The 17,318-nt window shown below is 44.5% G+C and overlaps 7 protein-coding genes across 7 annotated transcripts in view; 5 read left to right on the top strand and 2 right to left on the bottom strand.

Annotated features, from left to right (window-relative positions):
- EURHEDRAFT_529470 (putative exocyst complex component Sec15) overlaps positions 1 to 3,686 on the top strand; it is a gene marked incomplete at its 3' end in the record, with an annotated part of 14,249 nt that extends 10,563 nt beyond the window's left edge. Inside the window, exons 7-14 of the mRNA XM_040787111.1 lie at positions 980 to 1,945; positions 2,047 to 2,178; positions 2,243 to 2,344; positions 2,398 to 2,507; positions 2,623 to 2,758; positions 2,807 to 3,256; positions 3,303 to 3,553; positions 3,608 to 3,686. Coding sequence (XP_040640973.1) covers positions 980 to 1,945; positions 2,047 to 2,178; positions 2,243 to 2,344; positions 2,398 to 2,507; positions 2,623 to 2,758; positions 2,807 to 3,256; positions 3,303 to 3,553; positions 3,608 to 3,686 — 2,226 coding nt within the window. The remainder of the gene's footprint in view (positions 1 to 979; positions 1,946 to 2,046; positions 2,179 to 2,242; positions 2,345 to 2,397; positions 2,508 to 2,622; positions 2,759 to 2,806; positions 3,257 to 3,302; positions 3,554 to 3,607) is intronic.
- Positions 3,687 to 4,148: 462 nt separating this feature from the next.
- hapE (CCAAT-binding factor complex subunit HapE) lies at positions 4,149 to 5,190 on the bottom strand (the record flags this gene model as incomplete). Its single annotated transcript, XM_040783918.1, has 4 exons — positions 4,149 to 4,826; positions 4,874 to 4,930; positions 5,025 to 5,038; positions 5,109 to 5,190. 4 exons carry the CDS (start codon positions 5,188 to 5,190, stop codon positions 4,149 to 4,151), a joined length of 831 nt encoding a protein of 276 aa, XP_040640974.1.
- Positions 5,191 to 5,908: 718 nt separating this feature from the next.
- On the top strand, positions 5,909 to 7,269 carry EURHEDRAFT_384837 (purine-nucleoside phosphorylase; the record flags this gene model as incomplete). Its single annotated transcript, XM_040779631.1, has 7 exons — positions 5,909 to 6,158; positions 6,221 to 6,299; positions 6,361 to 6,440; positions 6,501 to 6,565; positions 6,628 to 6,830; positions 6,891 to 7,170; positions 7,225 to 7,269. 7 exons carry the CDS (start codon positions 5,909 to 5,911, stop codon positions 7,267 to 7,269), a joined length of 1,002 nt encoding a protein of 333 aa, XP_040640975.1.
- Positions 7,270 to 7,399: 130 nt separating this feature from the next.
- Positions 7,400 to 8,369, bottom strand: EURHEDRAFT_513858 (Fcf2 domain-containing protein; the record flags this gene model as incomplete). Its single annotated transcript, XM_040786213.1, has 3 exons — positions 7,400 to 7,774; positions 8,014 to 8,173; positions 8,242 to 8,369. 3 exons carry the CDS (start codon positions 8,367 to 8,369, stop codon positions 7,400 to 7,402), a joined length of 663 nt encoding a protein of 220 aa, XP_040640976.1.
- A 507-nt stretch (positions 8,370 to 8,876) lies between these two features.
- EURHEDRAFT_410350 (mitochondrial 37S ribosomal protein uS10m) lies at positions 8,877 to 10,314 on the top strand. The gene is made up of 5 exons (XM_040781333.1): positions 8,877 to 8,971; positions 9,028 to 9,125; positions 9,212 to 9,244; positions 9,301 to 9,725; positions 9,792 to 10,314. The coding sequence occupies exons 1-5, from the start codon at positions 8,918 to 8,920 to the stop codon at positions 9,965 to 9,967; spliced, it is 786 nt and encodes a 261-aa protein (XP_040640977.1). The 5' UTR covers positions 8,877 to 8,917; the 3' UTR covers positions 9,968 to 10,314.
- A 47-nt stretch (positions 10,315 to 10,361) lies between these two features.
- EURHEDRAFT_410351 (tryptophan--tRNA ligase MSW1) lies at positions 10,362 to 12,264 on the top strand. The gene is made up of 5 exons (XM_040781334.1): positions 10,362 to 10,803; positions 10,862 to 10,942; positions 11,038 to 11,153; positions 11,205 to 11,323; positions 11,382 to 12,264. Exons 1-5 carry the CDS (start codon positions 10,411 to 10,413, stop codon positions 11,828 to 11,830), a joined length of 1,158 nt encoding a protein of 385 aa, XP_040640978.1. The 5' UTR covers positions 10,362 to 10,410; the 3' UTR covers positions 11,831 to 12,264.
- A 3,310-nt stretch (positions 12,265 to 15,574) lies between these two features.
- On the top strand, positions 15,575 to 17,237 carry EURHEDRAFT_451451 (pepsin-like aspartic protease; the record flags this gene model as incomplete). Its single annotated transcript, XM_040783954.1, has 3 exons — positions 15,575 to 15,769; positions 15,892 to 16,210; positions 16,291 to 17,237. 3 exons carry the CDS (start codon positions 15,575 to 15,577, stop codon positions 17,235 to 17,237), a joined length of 1,461 nt encoding a protein of 486 aa, XP_040640979.1.
- Positions 17,238 to 17,318: the final 81 nt, after the last annotated feature.

A 17,318-nucleotide genomic window follows, 5' to 3' on the forward strand; every position in this document is an offset into this window, starting at 1 on the left:
AAAGTTTGTGCCGCTGCTAGGGCCTCTGGACCTGGTAGCACCTCTATTCTCCCTGGGAACTGGCTATTGGCTGTTTGTGTCGTGCTTTCAAAACCCTCGGATGGGTCTGCTGGTAGGGTATTGGCTAGTTGTCGAGCTAGATGCTGTCCCAGAGACCATGGTCCTCGGTTGCTGCTTTCTGCCCATTGTCGGTTCCCTGGGGTCTGCTCCCCAGGCTGGGTGTGCTGATCCCCTTCTCGGAAGCTCACAGAAGCTCTGATTATGTAGTATCAGGACTCGATGCACGGTTTCCACCACCCCAAAGGCCATTACTTCAAAAGACAATGGTCTTCGGCGGTCAGAAAAATAACAAACTCTTCACCCCACTGGAATAGATCAATAGAATCATGCACATCCGCTTCAGGATGCATGTCCATCTGGTATACATGTATCTCTTATCGATAGCGCGCGAAAACCTTCGACGCAGGCAGGAATTACGCGATGCCATTTGTAGTATATGCACCAGGCCATTCCTCTTCTTGTCCAGGTATATGGAATAACAACATTTGAAATAGTAAATAGTTAATACTATGTGCTAAATAATTTAACAATAAGTAGTATGTAGTATGTCAGGTGGTACTCATTGGAATATTTGCGCCGCGGTTTAAATGCGGAATACTCCCGAGCGGGTAAGTGTCATCATCGCTCGCGTCTGCGATACTCCGCGACACCAAGAAAAAGACATTGATATTACAACCCGATCGGACTTACTTGGGATTTTGAATCCTATCCTAGTGACACTAGCACGATAGCACATCCCTACCCACAAATACATGTAATCCGCATCCCCCGAGTAGTCGCCACAGCCAAGGAACTTCATCGAAATGCCGTCGGTTGTGCCAGCCCGCAATGGTCCATCGTACGTCTTGAATCAGGTAAGCATCGCCTACAAGTCTTTGGAAATCACTCGTGCACCAGCTGACAATAGTGGCATATATAGATTATCATATCTCCTCCCGATACGGACTACCTTGATCAATTGATTCCTTCGATCCGAGAATATAGTGTCGGGAATCGCACGCCCCAACTTCTACAATCGCTGGCCAAGTTTGCCAATGATAAGGAAGCTGAAATCGAGACTATATGTAACACCAATCATCAAGAGTTTGTCACTTCCGTTAACCAGCTTCTCCGCATACGGGAAGGGACTGTGAGCCTGACGGCCGAGATTCTGGACCTGAATCAGTCGATCCAAACCAGTACGGAGCGGCTAGCCGAGCAGAAGAAGGCATTGGTTGAATCACGGAGTCATCGTCAAAACATTGATGAGACTTCTCATGCCATACAAGATTGCCTAGAGGTATTACGCCTCGCGAATCAAGTTCATGACTTGCTTGCCAAGAAGAATCACTATGCAGCTCTACGTGCCATTGAGGAATTGCAGAATGTACACCTCAAAGGAGTTACTCAGTATAAAATTGCAGAAATGATCCAGCGTTCAGTGCCGACGACGCAGAGAGCGATAGCCGAAGCAGTCATGTCTGACTTGAATACTTGGCTCTATCGGATTCGTGAGATGTCGCAGTACCTGGGCGAAATAGCGCTATACCACACGGATTTGCGGAAATCTAGGCAAAAAGAGAGAGCGCAGAAAATTCCATACTTGGGAAATTTCAAACTGAACTCAGCTATCGAGTTAGTATCTGACGAGGATGAAGAATATGACTTGCTGCAGAATGATGAACTTCAAGTGGATTTTACACCACTCTTTGAATGCTTGCACATCCACCAGTCACTTGGACACATGGATAAGTTCAGACTTGAATACGCAAACACACGTCGGCGACAAAAGGAACTTTTGATCCCATCATCAATAACCCTAATCGACGAAGATGGGGCCGGTCTACACAATTTCCTTGAGGAGATAGTAGGTTTTGCGATTGTGGAACGGTCTACTATGAAAAGGGTCCCTGATCTGAGATCCCCTGTTGATGTACTCCACCCTCTCCTCTTTATATCCGTGAATAGAAGTCTCTGAAATGAGTATGTTATTAACAATCTACACAGGTCGGTGAGCTCTGGGATTCAATGTGCCAAACCGCTGTCAGTTTGATATCGAAGGCGCTCTATGAAGTTGACAATGCTGAGAGTCTACTAAAAATAAAAAACCTCATCGCATTATTCATGCAAACAATGAACGTAAGTCTTGCTGCCATTTTAACTACACACTGTATGTGACTTTTGCTAACATGACCAAATTCAGACTTGGGAGTTTCCAGTCGGGATCTTCGATGGATTCTTGTTGACCCTTTTTGAAAAATATGCCGAGCTTCTCAAGAAGAGATTCAGCGACGATTTCCAGGAGGTGAGTATATCACTTCTGTTTCTGTATTTCCCACCATGTCTTACCTGTCATAGATCGTATCTACGGATGATTACATGCCTATGCCAATACAGAGCTCGGAGGAATATGCCAAAGTCCTCAATGTTAGCTGGTATAACCCCGAAAAACCACAGGAAGAGCAAGTGTAAGTTCAGCAGAGACAACCGCTGGGTTTTTTTCCTTTTCTGTGTTTCTTTTTTGTCCTTTCCTTCCCATCCTCTCTTTGTCCGCCTCTGTCTCGGTGTTAACGACATGTCTAGATTTCCATGCGTTTTACCATTCTCTCAAATGTATCCGCTCTGTTGCATCGATATTCGTAATTTCCTGAATCAGTTTTATTTTTTCGCGAATGATGATTTCTCTCATCCAAATGTCATCGACGATACGTTGAAAGATGTGAGTATCCTTTGGCTTGATATTTGATTTTTCAACTGACAGTATCAGGCCCTGGATGAACTTCTATCGAACAAAGTATGCGACACACTTGTTGAGCGTCTCGCTTCCCAGTATTTGGGTCAGATTGTTCAAATTCTCATAAATCTAGAGCATTTTGAACTGGCCTGTCATGAACTTGAGTCGCTGCTTGCTGCTGCGAGGTCACAAAACTCTGCTGGCGGATCAATCGCTTTGAGAGCGACGGAAAAGTTTAGAACAAACAAGAAAGCCGCAGAAAAGCGTATATTCGAGGTCGTCAATTCTAAGATCGATGATCTCATTGAGACCGCAGAATACGAGTGGATGGCACCTGTACCTCCTACGGAGCCCAGCAACTTCATGCAAACCCTGACCCGGTTTCTATCTAATATAATGAACTCGACATTACTCGGGCTACCAACAGAAATCAAGGAATTGATTTATTTTGATGCTCTGAGTCATGCTGCAAATATGATTCTAGTAAGTTCTACTTTCTAAATGTATTAGGGCTTACTAACACCTTAAGGCACAACCCCTCTCATCAGACGTGAAAAAGATCAATCCTAATGGCGTCATGGCTCTCGCAAAGGACGTTGAATATCTCACTGAGTTTGTTGACAGCCTTGGGGTCCCTATTCTACGGGAGAATCTTGATGAGCTACAGCAAACGGTACAGTTGATGCAAGCGGACAATACGGACGAATTCTATGACATATCCACGAGGAACAAAAAATATGGCCGTGTGGATGCATTGAATGGCCCTGTCTTACTAGAAAAGTACTATACCTTCATCCAGTACTTGATTCAACATAAAGGCTAACAATGAAGCAGGCTCACACGCACAGTCCAAAGCCCCATGAAAACCGATAAATTCTCAACACTCTCATCAAGATTCGGAAAGAAGTCCTGACGCCCATCTGTATGAAAAGAGGTCAGGACTCTCGCTGGCAATTATATAATGCTATCTACTATTTTATCAATGATGCTTGACACTCGAGTAAAAGAGTTATTTAGATATGGCTTCAACAAACACACAGCGTACAACATGATCATTACATACCCAAGTACGTGCAAATATAAGAGACAGGAGGGAATGAGGGAAATGAGAAAGACAAAACGCCAATGTATGTCCACCAACACATACTAAGTAACCTAAAACTATCCGAGTAATAATAAGAAGAGAAAATTGGAGACAAAATACATGGAATGAAAACATGTAATAAACTTGTTTGATATTCACATAAAGTCATCAAGGGAAAGCAGAATATAAGACACCACCGATTCCTAAACATTGATAGCCGATGACTTTACTCACTATTCAAATTAATTAGCCACATATTATGATATAACGCTGCTAAAACAAATCATTCTTCTATGCAAATACAGAGCAATTAATATCACATACCTGTTGTGGTGGTAGATGCGGATAAGCAGCATACATTCCCTCAAACATTTGAGATTGTGGCTGGCCATATGCTGCTGTTGGGTCCGACTGCACTGCCCCTGTGTACATGGTGGGTTGAGGTCTATATTCTTGATCCTGAGGAATGCCATGCTGGCCTAAAGATCCGTAATCAGGTGGGGCCATATGGTGTTGATGTTGAACGCCAGGTTGAGACGGTGGTAGTGGACCTGTAGCCCCTGGTGCAGAAGAGGCTACAGGAGCTCCAGCTGTCTGACTGGATCGCTTCGCATGAGAGGCCGCCTCCTCTCGTGGCACTATGTCAATAAGGAAATCAAACATGTCAGACTTGGAAAGAGCGGCTGCAATATCAGACCGCTGCAAAGTGCGACGTTTGTTATCCTCGGCATGGATCCACGCCCGCATGGTTAGCTCGGTGATAAAGATATCACACCCTTTTGCGAATAAAATCGGTGCCTCTGCTGAGATCATCTTGACCTCTGGGTCAGCTTTCATGACCTTCTTTATGCGTGCCAACGGCAGTTGGTGTATTTTATAGTCATGATTATCAGATTCGAGATGGTTGATTACGTGTTGCCAGTATGTTGTAAGAACATCACGGGCTGTCCCTTGTAGACCTTGGTTGACCTAGATCGAGGTCAGTTCCATTCAAAACCATGCATTCACGCACTCACATTTGCCCAGGTGCCAGTATACAATTCAGCCACTGGTGCGTATCCTTGCGCTGAGAGCTAGGACACACACAAACCCAGAGTCAGTAGAAGTTTAATACATTATGGGCGAGTCTTTTGTTTGTAAAATGTCGTGGGACTTGAGAGAACCTACAGCTGCACTGGCACCTGATATACTATGTCAGCAAAAATTGCAAGTGCATAAATTATGGTTTGCGATTTGGTTGCAAAGTCTTACCATAATGCCCACCATTTCTGATATCATATACAGGTTGCTGCCTGCCCTGCTGCTGCCCGGCATTTTGGGAAGTAGGCTCCATGATGATCGACAACAACCAAGGAGTTGTACTCGAAGACGGTGTTATCTATAAGCAATAGTTCGCGAAAACGCGAAGTGATGAGTTTCTCGACAATGGTGTGGCGGATCGCGTGAAATGCGACGCGATGATGGAATAATCTTGAGCTAGAACCTTGACTTTCTAGCGCGTAAGATGAGAATATGTACTGATGATGATATAATACCCTCAATAATTAGAAAATGGAAGATTTAGTGTTCATCCTGTCCAGTCGTGATGCTGATAGATGAATGTTTTGAGCCCGAGTCGAGTCAGCGGAGAAGCGTGCCAAGGAGTGACAGTGATTACTGTATGTAGGTGCTCAGCTCCGACTGACGGTTGCGGAAAGATCCGCAAACCCCCGCGAATCTGATAATACATAGTACGTAGTAATATAATTTCTACTGCACTCACAAAACAATTCTACTAGTTCTGTGTTTCGTGTGTAGCTCTAAATCTGTTAAGCATTGGTTGGTACTGTTGATATATATTCCAGCACTTACTACTATAAATATGATAGCAAACCTCAATGATGTAAATGATGTACAGGTCCTGGCCAAGGGTATGGAGTATCACTTGGCAGTTCTACTACGTATGTAACGGCACAAATTAAATAAGCAGAAGTAATATCTCATTATTATTACTATTGCTTTCCTTTCTGGATTTTGTCTTATCATTCATTGCTCCCGCATCACCCAGAAGAATGACTGAACTACCTCAAAATATATCTTCTTTCGAACGTGTCAAGGAGGCAGCTTCTTACATAAAGGAACGCCTGCCCTCCTCCCTCCAAAGCCCGCGTGTTGCAATTGTTTGTGGAACTGGCTTAGGAGGCCTTGTGCATACAGTTGGGGATACACCCCGAGTGGAATATGACTACTCTTCTATACCATATTTTCCCCAGCTTACAGGCAAGTCTGGCTCCAGCGAAACATCACTCCCATACGTCTCTTGTTTTCTCTCTTTCTTTCCCTTTCTTTTGCTCTCCCCAATGCGCTAAATCGCTGATTAACAGTTACCGGACATGCGGGGAGGCTTGTGTTTGGACTTCTTGGTCAGAAGGTTCCTGCTGTTCTAATGCTTGGTCGCGCACAGTGAGCTAGCCATAAAAACCCGGATTTGTACTGACCAGTAATCACTAATGATACTGTCAAGTTATTACGAAGGACATTCTATCGATAAAGTAACGTTTCCTGTCCGAGTTTTGAAGCTATTGGGCATCGATACCATAGTTTGTGGGCTTCCCTTCCCCGCTATAACCTGTTCGACGTTTGAACTAATATATACAATATTAGTGACCAATGCTGCCGGTGGCCTGAATCCTGAGTATGCGGTAGGAGATCTCGTGTTGTTGAACGACGTATGTTTCATATTTCTGAATGGCATCTACATCGTGCTGATACCGACATTACTATTGATTAGCATATTTTCATTGCCGGTTTGGCAGGCACACATCCACTACGCGGCCCAAATGCGGAGGAGTTCGGTCCTCGGTTCCCCCCTTTGTCAGATGCCTATGACCTCGAACTTCGCCGTTACGTGCATAAAGCGTGGAAAACCGTTATACCATCGCAAAGCAAACGGAGACTGCATGAGGGAGTCTATGCGTTCGTTGGAGGTCCAAGGTGTGTGAAAAGATCACATCAACTCCAGCGCGACTTGGATTTCACTGACTAGCAAGGTAGTTATGAAACTAGAGCCGAGTGCCGTATGCTTCGTCAACTCGGAGCAGACCTAGTTGGCATGTCGACTGTACCAGAAATAGTTGCTGCTAGACATTGTGATCTGCGAGTCATCGCACTCAGCCTTGTAACCAACAAGGCCGTACTGTCTCCTGTGCCTCGAGGAGATGACCATCTCCTCGAGAAGAAGGAGGCAGAGGAGCTTGATGCTATACTGCAGGAGGGGAAAGCCAATCACGAAGAGGTCCTCGAAGCAGCTCGCTCTGCAGCCCTTGATATGCAAGTAAGTCATCACACGATGTCTGTCTCAAAAGTATAGATAATAACATCGTAAAAGGACCTTGTGCAAAAAACCGTCCAGGATATCTTCCAGCAACATTAGCGCTTGGTGATTACCTCTGAGCGACGGTATGCTGCTAAAACAAGACGACTCGGGGTTCGACCTCAAAATCGCCGTAGCTAGCGCCATGCGGGGTTCAAAGAATTTCCTTGACGAACTGAGACATTGCTTTTCACTTGTTTTCACGGCCCCTCTTCGACCGTAGATCTTTGTAAAATGCTTTTTTGCCGCTTCGCTTCGTGGTCTGTATGTCGTTGTATTTGGATTTGAAGCGTCTTGTTTCACGCTCCGTAGCCATAGCCTCTTCCACGAAGGTTCTCTTGCGATCTCTCTTTGCGATACGTCCACTGAAAAACTCGGTTGGTCCTTCGACTATCGTTCCCACTTGGGAGAACTCCGGAGGTTTCGTTTTCCCTTCTTTCTTGTAATGTCTTTTTGGGTCTAGAACTGAACGCATCCGAAGGAGCTGCAAATCCCTCTTCAACTCTGGTGTCATTTCTGTTTTTGGAAGATTGAACCAAGCTTCCCCCGCTGTGGATTTATCCTTCTAGTTCAGCATAAAGTTAGCCTATGGCCGCCTGTGAGATTGGCTGACAACAAAAGCACAAGCTCTGTAAAAAAAAAAAAATGCTCAGAGTAACTATGAAATTGTATAACTCTCATTGGCGCAGCGCAACCCAAAACGGGTTGGTGAAGCTGCATCAAGCGCTAACGCGTAGGAAATTATCCTCATAGCAAAGTACGATAAAGTGAAGGACGAATTAAGATATTTTCGGGAAATCTCACCTTCTTTCCTGAAGTGTCCAACGTCCTTGTCTTGGTTGGATCGAAATTGGACATGTCTTTTTGTCGGGAATCAACCATACAAGAAGGATCGATCGTAGCAACTTCATTTGTTTCATGTACGTATGGTTGCAAGGAATGATTCGCTGATAACTTCGGAATTCTTGGATCAGGGTTAGCTCGCTTGTGATCCCCGTACACAGGCAAAATGCCGTATAGATTCGATCTTACAAAGATGTATCTTTTTTTTCATTCCCATTAGACATCTGGAGCTCTGAATTCTGGGTTGGTCTCGATCCAGGAGCTCGAAGCCGGCTCTCTGCTTCATGAAGCAGCATCTGAATATCATCATCTGTCATACCAACCTCAATGTGAGGTTGGACAGGATGACGCCCTGTGCAAACTCCCTCTGCCATATGGACGTGATAGAGGAAGAGGAAGAAGAGATAATAATAATAGAAGAACCTCGAGGGGGCAGGCAAGAAAGCTTCAAGGTTGAGGTGGGAGAAAAAAAATTTCAGATTTTATATTGGATTCCGTTGCCCGTGTGGGGCAGCAATCCGCACTAATCTAAATACAGTGCGTGCAATATCTTCGACTCGTAGTTGCTAAGTCTGTGTCTTGATAGTCTCTTTCTTTTTTTCTTTTCTATTTTTCTTTTCTGTTTTTTTTTTTTTTTTTTTTTTTTTTTCTTTTTTTTTTTTTTTTTTTTTTTTTCGTTTTATTCCTTTTATTTTCGATTAATTATTCTTCTGATGTTATTTTATACTTGTTTCTTCTGATAACACTGTGGATTGAAGTTAAGATCGGGGAGAAATTACGACTGAAGTGGAAAGCGGTGAAGTTCATTTTTATCTAATTTCTGGTGGAATACTGGGGACGATCGTTGTTCACCAACTATGCAGCCATGCTTTCCTTTCCGAAGTCGCGGATGCTGCTAGGGCTAGGCAAGCGATTCAAGGTATGCCACTTGCCCCAGTACTTATGTTGGATTTGGTTCTAATCACATTGGCAAAGTTCTCTGTACCAACTCGAAGCTTCGCATCATCAAATGAGCCGGATGTCGACCTTAGTCAGTCGGAAGTTCGTCACGCCGCAAGTTTGTCGGGAAATCAGTCTGTAGACACCATCCTCTAGCAAATTATTTTTTCCCCGGGGTATATGACATTGTGGGCTGACTATAAATCTCCAACCCTAAAAGAGGAACCGAGCAGTCCGAATATATAAAACCATGGTCCGTTGCTGTCGAAATGGAATAACAGAGGGACATTCGCGCTTACTATAGACTAGGGCAAAACGATTGGATGATTTAAATCAAGGGGCGCGCCTTCCTAGAAGCGTGCAAGCGCTCTACTTGCGTCCTCTTCGAAGAAAGGCCCAGTACGGTCTCCCAGTTTGTGATCTCCAATTGAGATCGTACAGTGTACGGAACGTCGAATTTTTCGCCGATTTTGCCATACGTGCAGCATACTATTTGAAACTTCCCGTTTCGGGACCTGTGCCGTTGCCGCGTATTGTTGAGCGCTGGACATTCCCGCGAAGTAATTTCGTACATAAGAAAAGCCAAGAAAATTTTGAAAGGATAACACTTCGGCGATTGATTCAAATCAAAGATGGCAATCCGCAGACTGTACAGACGTGGCTGGCCTTTTTGCGAAAGCACTCCTTCTATGGAGTAGGCCTAAAGGCAAATGTTTGGGAGCATGAAAGTCTCGGTACAGTGCAATTTCACGCCTATGATGTTTTCTTTTTCATTTTTTGTTTACTGACATACAATCTAGACGTGGCTAAAACTATGGATGATGCGATGCCTGAGATTGAGCAATCACTTGAGCCGCACCTCTCCCAATTCGGCCAGAGAAAAGACAGGGGTGGTGACCAATCGATATTGGATATCTTGGAAAGCGAGCGGTTTACCAAGAACAAAGGCCCATTGACTGACGTTCGCAGGGGCTAGATGGTCATTGTTGAATCCAGCGAGGTTATATAGGCAAGTGTTGCTCTTCGGCCAGTCAGGGTTTTTTTTGACCTCCTATTCTTTTCTGCATTTGTGTATACTCTACCATTTGTACTATCATACCACTGTGTCCCAGCCCCAGATCTATTCGTCAATTTCTATCAAATGAGACAAGAATTTAAGTAAGGCTGTATAGCATACTGTATTCATCCTAAGCATAGCACACAGATGTTTGTTGATTGAGTCTCATGGATCTTCTATTCTGCATTCTTCTTCTCCTTTCTTGGGGAAGTTTGATTCTTTGGCGACTCATATAACACGTGACTTTACTTTTTTCGTACCTCGGGCACTTTTCTTTTGAAAGTCTCTTGTTCTCTATATCTCTATTTATTTACTACCTTTTCGAATATCTTTTTTTTTTTTTTTTCCTTCTCTGTTTTGGTATGGATCTAAAAACTAGGGTCGTCTATAATGGCCAAAGTTTCACGAAATTGGGTGTGTCAGCGAGAAATCGCGTCCAATTTGAAGGTCTAATTCAACATCGGCGCAGTTCACACTCCACGAAGACATCAGCAGCCCACAAAACGATATTCTCGGGGATACAGCCAACCGGCGTACCACACTTGGGTAATTATTTGGGAGCTTTGCGTGAATGGGTTCAATTACAAAATGGTGCCACAGAGGGAACAAAATTGTTATTCTCTGTAGTTGACCTTCACGCCTTGACAGTGCCTCAAGATGCTCCCTGGTTACGGAATTGCAAGAAGGAGATGTTCGCGACCCTTCTTGCCGTAGGTTTAGATCCTGCAAGGTCGGCGATATTCTACCAATCCGATGTGAGTATTTTCAAATTTCCAATGCTTATCATCAAGTTTACGTACTGACTACCGCCAGGTCTCCGCACACACCGAATTGTTCTGGATACTGAGCACAGTGGCCTCTATGGGGTATCTGTCACGTATGACCCAATGGAAGGTGAGCAGATACAGCAAAAAGCAATAACGCAAATCATGTGGGCACGCATGGGTAATAGCATGAATGGCATCGTTTTCGGTATTGACCCCGTGTAGAGCAAGCTTCAATTACCGGAGAATACAAATCTGGAAGACTCAGCAGCAAGGGCGAAACTTCGGCTGGGCCTATTCTCATATCCCGTTCTCCAAGCAGCAGACATCTTAGTCCATAGGTTTGGCACCAGGGAAACTATGCGCTAAGACCCTCTGCTTACAGTGATTAGGGCTACACATGTGCCCGTGGGGGAGGACCAGAGGCAACATCTTGAATTTTCCAGAAACACGGCAAATAGCTTTAATCACCTCTACGGGTCCATTTTCCCACTACCTGAGGCGCTCATATGTAAGTTTTCCTCGTCCGGTCGGGTATGGGGCATATAGTAATAGTTGGGCATTGTCAGCACCCGCAAAACGAGTGATGTCTTTCAAAGAACCAACTCTGAAGATGTCGAAATCCCACCCCGATGAACGATCAAGGATTTTGCTCTCGGATACCCCAGAAGATATTCACAGAAAGATAAAGGGCGCACTTACGGACTCGGAGCCGCAGCTCAAATATGACCCAGATAACCGTCCAGGCGTCTCTAACTTGATCGAAATTCTCGCTCATTTTGAAGGCAAATCGTGCGAAGAAGTGGTCTCAGAGTTCCAGCATTCAAGCCTTGGGGCTCTAAAGGGACACGTTGCTAGCAGAATTGCTAACCATCTCCAGCCGATCAGGGAGAGATATATTGCTCTCATAGAAAACAAAACAGGTTACCTTGAAGATGTTGCGAACCAAGGCAGCCAGGTCGCGCGTTCCAACGCTGAAAGGACTATGAAGCAAGTTAAAGAAGCACTAGGTTTGTGAACCTGTATGTTATGATCTGCAATAACATGCCGGCCATTTATCTACGTTTAGATCGGCTGTATAGTGAGTGTCGTCAAACGTCGTCTCCCGGAGTGCATACTCATTAGATGGAAAGAACGGGGTCTTCTACAGTATGCCGGGCATACTTGGGCATGTCTGATAGTATTCCGCTATTGTCGGTGTATCGTGGTCCCGTGGATCGGTTGATAGGGCCGGTTTGAGTAAATTTAGGGCTCGGGCTAGCACTTTAGTCGACCACCAAAGGCATACAGAATTACCCCGGAGACCATCTGTGGAAAGGGAATCGACAAGAGGAAAATAGGAAGATATGCTATGAGAACATTTTGTCAAAAGTGTTCAAATGTAAAAACTAATAGTAGTATGTACTGCATAGATGATAACAGTGATGTGAGTCATATTACCGCGTACAACCTAAAACATTGAGATTTGGATTTTGAAAGCTACAATAGCTCTTTGCAATAAATTCAAAAGACTAATCGCAATTCCCAGATGCTAGCGCTAATCGTTGACATACCAATGAAGTGTACCCTAATAAACCTTGTCAAGTAACGTGACTTATTATGTGCCCTAAAAAGTCCGAATTGATCAATAACCAAGGATAAAGGCCCTTCGACCCATGATCAAGCTGTGCAAGGTAAGCACGCAGGACTAATAATCAATTGCTCGGGCTATCATATCAAGATGCATCAAAGCACCAAAACTATATGGTTTGGGGCAATATACATTATTCTAATTAACCTATAAAATATAGGCATTTGTCCCCTTGTTGCGGTTGAGTATATTTACACTCGCTTTTAAACTGCAGTGGTGATTTCGTTCTCAATGAAGATGGCTCGATATTAAACTGTCACCATGTCATCCCAGTATCGTTAGTTTAATAGAGATGAGGCGTTGAATGAATTCCACTTGGATTATTGTACTAAGCCTACGTTGCCCATGCCACAGGCCATCACTAATACATCCTCCAAAATGATGTTGCCGAAGAAGAGATACCTAATTGCTCTTAGGAGTACGTTGCAGACTTTGGGACATGAAGCGTCTCTTTTGGTCATGTCAGTACCATAGGGAACCAGGTGTCCCCCAGAACAGCTCTGGGGGTCCCATTGATGGTACATAATTCATATTGAAGCAGATGGTGCGTCCGTGCTCTCATAAAAATGGTGGTTGTCTCCAATGGTCATTATAGAAGATATCAAGTAGGATAGCACTCTTACTAAACCGCCCTACAACCATCCAGCCCGGGTGACCATCTTGATTATCTCGCTTTAGGGCACAATCCCAAGGTTCGTTCTATTTCTCAGTGAGCACCCGCTCAGCAGTCACCGAGCTATATGCATTTTGATGGGGCTCATCTCTGGGAAGCAAGGAGCCTTTGCACTGCGAGAGATTGGAGAATGCTTCGACAGCGCTCAGTTATGTTCGACTAAGGGGCTTGGCGCGCTCATTGGTAGCGTGGTCATCTGAAGTTTTATCTTCATCAATTGCTGGTAGAAAGCTACAACGGCCAGCCGAGACGAACATGGTCTGGCCGGACGTGCGACAAATTATATCCTGCTATGCACAAATTTAACCTGATTACGATGAAGCATCCATGACAGATTCCTTACCTGGGTTACTAGAGCTCATTTTGCCACCATGGAATCCAGGAACCATCCCAATTATGATACACCTATCCAAAGGGGAACGGATGGAGCTACCTGCTTATATCAAAGCTTTTGCAACCGTTATTTTTGCAGCAATAAACAGCTTGCGTTGCCAAGACCTAGGACCAGTTAGTGACACACAATCAACAATACTTTCAATCCGAGGACTATTCACCTTCAAACTGGATATCGACATCTAAACACTGCTTATTCAAGACCTGCAGAATAGGTTCAAGAAGACCACTCGGGGGATTATTGGCAGACTGTTTGACAGTTTCAGCATCAGCCCACCTTGTATCATGCCGGAAATGTAAGACCAGAGCTTCTAAACATCCATTATGTACTCAGGGGCCTTCTAATACAAACTTTCCAGCACAAATATGAGCTTCTCAGTCGAAGCCTCACCGCCTGAAGCATGGCAATTATGGCGTGCCAGTAACATTCATCGCTGAATTCAACCAGCTCAATTGGCACTTTGAGACTATCAAAAAAGGCATGGATATGAGCCAGCAGCACTTTCAATTTAGAATCAGCAGCCAGCAGTTGAGTCCTCTTGACAGCTAAAACGGAGTAGCCACAGTAGGATCGACCCATGGTGGCCATACCTTATTGCAGAGCGAAGCCCAGCACTTATAAAACACTATCAGCACCTTCGCTGTAGTCCTACCATAATATGGCTGTATGCAAGTAACGCACCCCAGTAAATTTTCAAATTCTTCCATTCCAAGAAAATATTCTCGATGATCTTGAGATTTAGGATATTAGCAAAATTCTCTCTGACCAGACCAAGCCCCCAATTCTTCCAAGCTTCCCATTACTCTAAGCCGAAGGGCTGGGGATGTAAGTAATTAATGGAAGTTGTTGCGATTGACTCACTAGTCAGAAAGTCCCCAATATTGGTCATTTAGCCATTTTACTGTGTAAAAGATCCTACTCATCGTTTGCGCGACTACGCAAATGTCTTGAAGATAGACCAGAAGAGGGTAATGAGTAATAACACGCATTTGGGTCTCGTTATTTACATTAGCGCGCACCCTCATCTTGGGCTCTCTTTTCATAGTGATTATTTTGTGAAATTCGCGTGGTCTCTTTCTTGGGGAGGGGGGAGGGAACGCATGCTCAAACGATGAAAGTGACAGGAGACTAGGGCTTTAGAGCTTTTTATGGTTCATACGGTGGATTTTAAGTAGACCATCCGAAATCCTTGTATCCACAACACATAAGAGATTTCCTGCATATGTACGGAGTACATATATGTTGAAGCGAATTCATTCATCCTTCCAGTGTGTGGGCAAACAGAAAATGGTTTATTTCAGGCCTAGATAGACCAATAATTTCCACTCAAGGTAACACTTCTCATTAAAGAGGCATCAGCCCTATATGATCTCATGGATAATTTGATGATGCTCTTCATGCGGACAGTACAAATCATCTGGAATGTGTTATTCCTTGGGCTAGATAGTATATACAGGGTAGTAGTACTACTCAATGGCAGTGTCGAATTCCCTTTTCAGCTCTGCTCAGCAGGCATTATTGCCGTTTGCAGCGGTAATCTACTATTATATATACGGTATTGTTAGTATGGTAATAATACGTTATCTCCATATTAACCAATAAAAACACAAAAATTGCTTTAAATTCGCTCTTGAACCCCACGTGTATATCCTCCAAATACCACACAATACCACCAGACAAACAACATCGATGATGAATCCGCTGTCATTGGACCCAAGGCCAAGTGGGGGCGCCGAGAATCCGAGTTACTACTTACGTACTACGATTCCGACTGAGCCGGCCAACGCTTATTACTATTATGAGCCACGGAAGCAGCGTACGATACGACATCAGGCACCAGCCGAATCCAGGATATTTTATTCAAAAAGCAATAATGTCTCCGCGGGCCCAAGGAAATGAGCTGATTTTGCTCACCTCAAGACCTGCCTTCCTGTGCTCCATCTTGTATACAACAGCTTCTGTTAAATACTGTTCAACCTTGCTGATTGCTCAAGTCATCTTCGGATTCTGGATAGTCTATCTATCTCCCGACGAGATTTTTTAAGGGAAAGTAAACAAGAAAGAAATGCGGAGCGCATGGCTATGGTCTTTCTTTGTCTATCTTGCGCTTTCCAAGGCTCATACGTTGACGCTACACCGAAGAGATGCTCCCTCCGTTGTGCCGCTAGACATTCAACGAAAGGATATTCCTGACCCTGTCCATCGGGATCGAATGCGGCGAAGGCGAGACCAAACTGTTGGTCAGAAGCTTGATAATGAGGTGTGTTAATTTTTTTTTTTTTTTTTTTTTTTTTTTTTTTTTTTTTTTTTTTTTTTTTTCTCTCTTGGTTTCTCGCCTCCTGGCTTGATTGCGGGTTTATAGATCGCTCATACTTTGAGAAGGAAACGCTTTATTTTTGTAATGTCACCCTTGGTACACCAGAGCAGAGCTTGCGTTTGGTTCTTGATACCGGAAGCAGCGATCTTTGGTGCAATGCAGCGAACTCCACTCTTTGCTCCTCTCTAGGTAGCCCTTGCCGCACATCAGGTTCTTATGATGGTGATTCTTCATCCACCTACTCCTATGTCTCCTCCAACTTCAACATATCATATGCGGATGGTTCAGGGGCGGCCGGTGACTATGTAACCGACACTATCCGTGTCGGAGGCGTCACTTTAGAGGATTTCCAGTTCGGCGTTGGATACTCGTCTAGCTCTTCTGGTAGGTTTATATGTCAACCATTCCCTCCTACCAAAGAAAAAGAAAAGCAGCATGGTTAATCGAGCGTGATTGTTGTGCAGAGGGTGTTTTGGGCATAGGATATGCATCGAATGAAGTACAGGTCGGTCGGTTTGGCCAGAGCGCTTATCCTAATCTTCCTCGGGCGATGGTTGAGAATGGCCTGATCAGTTCGAATGCCTACAGCCTTTGGCTGAACGACCTGGAAGCAAACACAGGCTCGATCTTATTTGGCGGCGTTAACAGGGCAAAGTATATTGGCGATTTGAAGACTCTTCCGGTTCAAACAGTCAACGGTGGCTATTCGGAATTTATCATTGCACTCACAGGAGTAGCCTTTAAATCTGAGTCCGACAGCCACAGTTATTCGTCAAACTCACTACCAGCAGCGGTGTTACTCGACTCCGGAAGTTCGCTGACGTACCTGCCGGACTCGCTTGTTGAAGACATATACAGTGACTTGAACGTTGTTTACGAAGCATCAGTCGGGGTCGGCTACGTACCGTGCAGTTTAGCGGACGAAAATATCAACATCACATACACATTTTCTGATCCTAGTATCACGGTTGGCATGGGCGAACTGACCCTCGATTCGGGTCCTCTTTATTTCCGTGACGGTACACGAGCATGTGTGTTCGGTATTGTTCCTGCTGGAGATAGTACCGCTGTTCTAGGCGACACATTTCTGCGCAGTGCATACGTTGTATATGATTTGGCAAACAACGAGATTTCCCTCGCCAACACAAACTTTGATCCTGCCGACGACGATATACTCGAGATTGGGACAGGTGATGATTCTGTTCCTAATGCTACGAGAGTTGCAAACCCTGTTACAACCGTTGCCGTGGATAATGGTTCTGGAGCCCGAATTGGGGGCCCAACCGACAGTGTTTCTACAGAGATACCAACAGCCACCAGTGCTGCCACTGCTATTTCGCCGGATACGAAAGGAAATTTACTTCGCAGGCTTGCAAGTGTAGGTGTTGGGTGTATGTTGTTAGCATTCTAGTTTTACATATAGATGCCCAGGGACTGGAGACTTGTGTGCAATGATGCTGTAGATACTCCGTGATATTATTTTATGCAATTT

Source organism: Aspergillus ruber (genome assembly GCF_000600275.1).
Source record: "Aspergillus ruber CBS 135680 unplaced genomic scaffold scaffold00006, whole genome shotgun sequence".
In the NCBI taxonomy this organism is placed as follows: domain Eukaryota; kingdom Fungi; phylum Ascomycota; class Eurotiomycetes; order Eurotiales; family Aspergillaceae; genus Aspergillus; species Aspergillus ruber.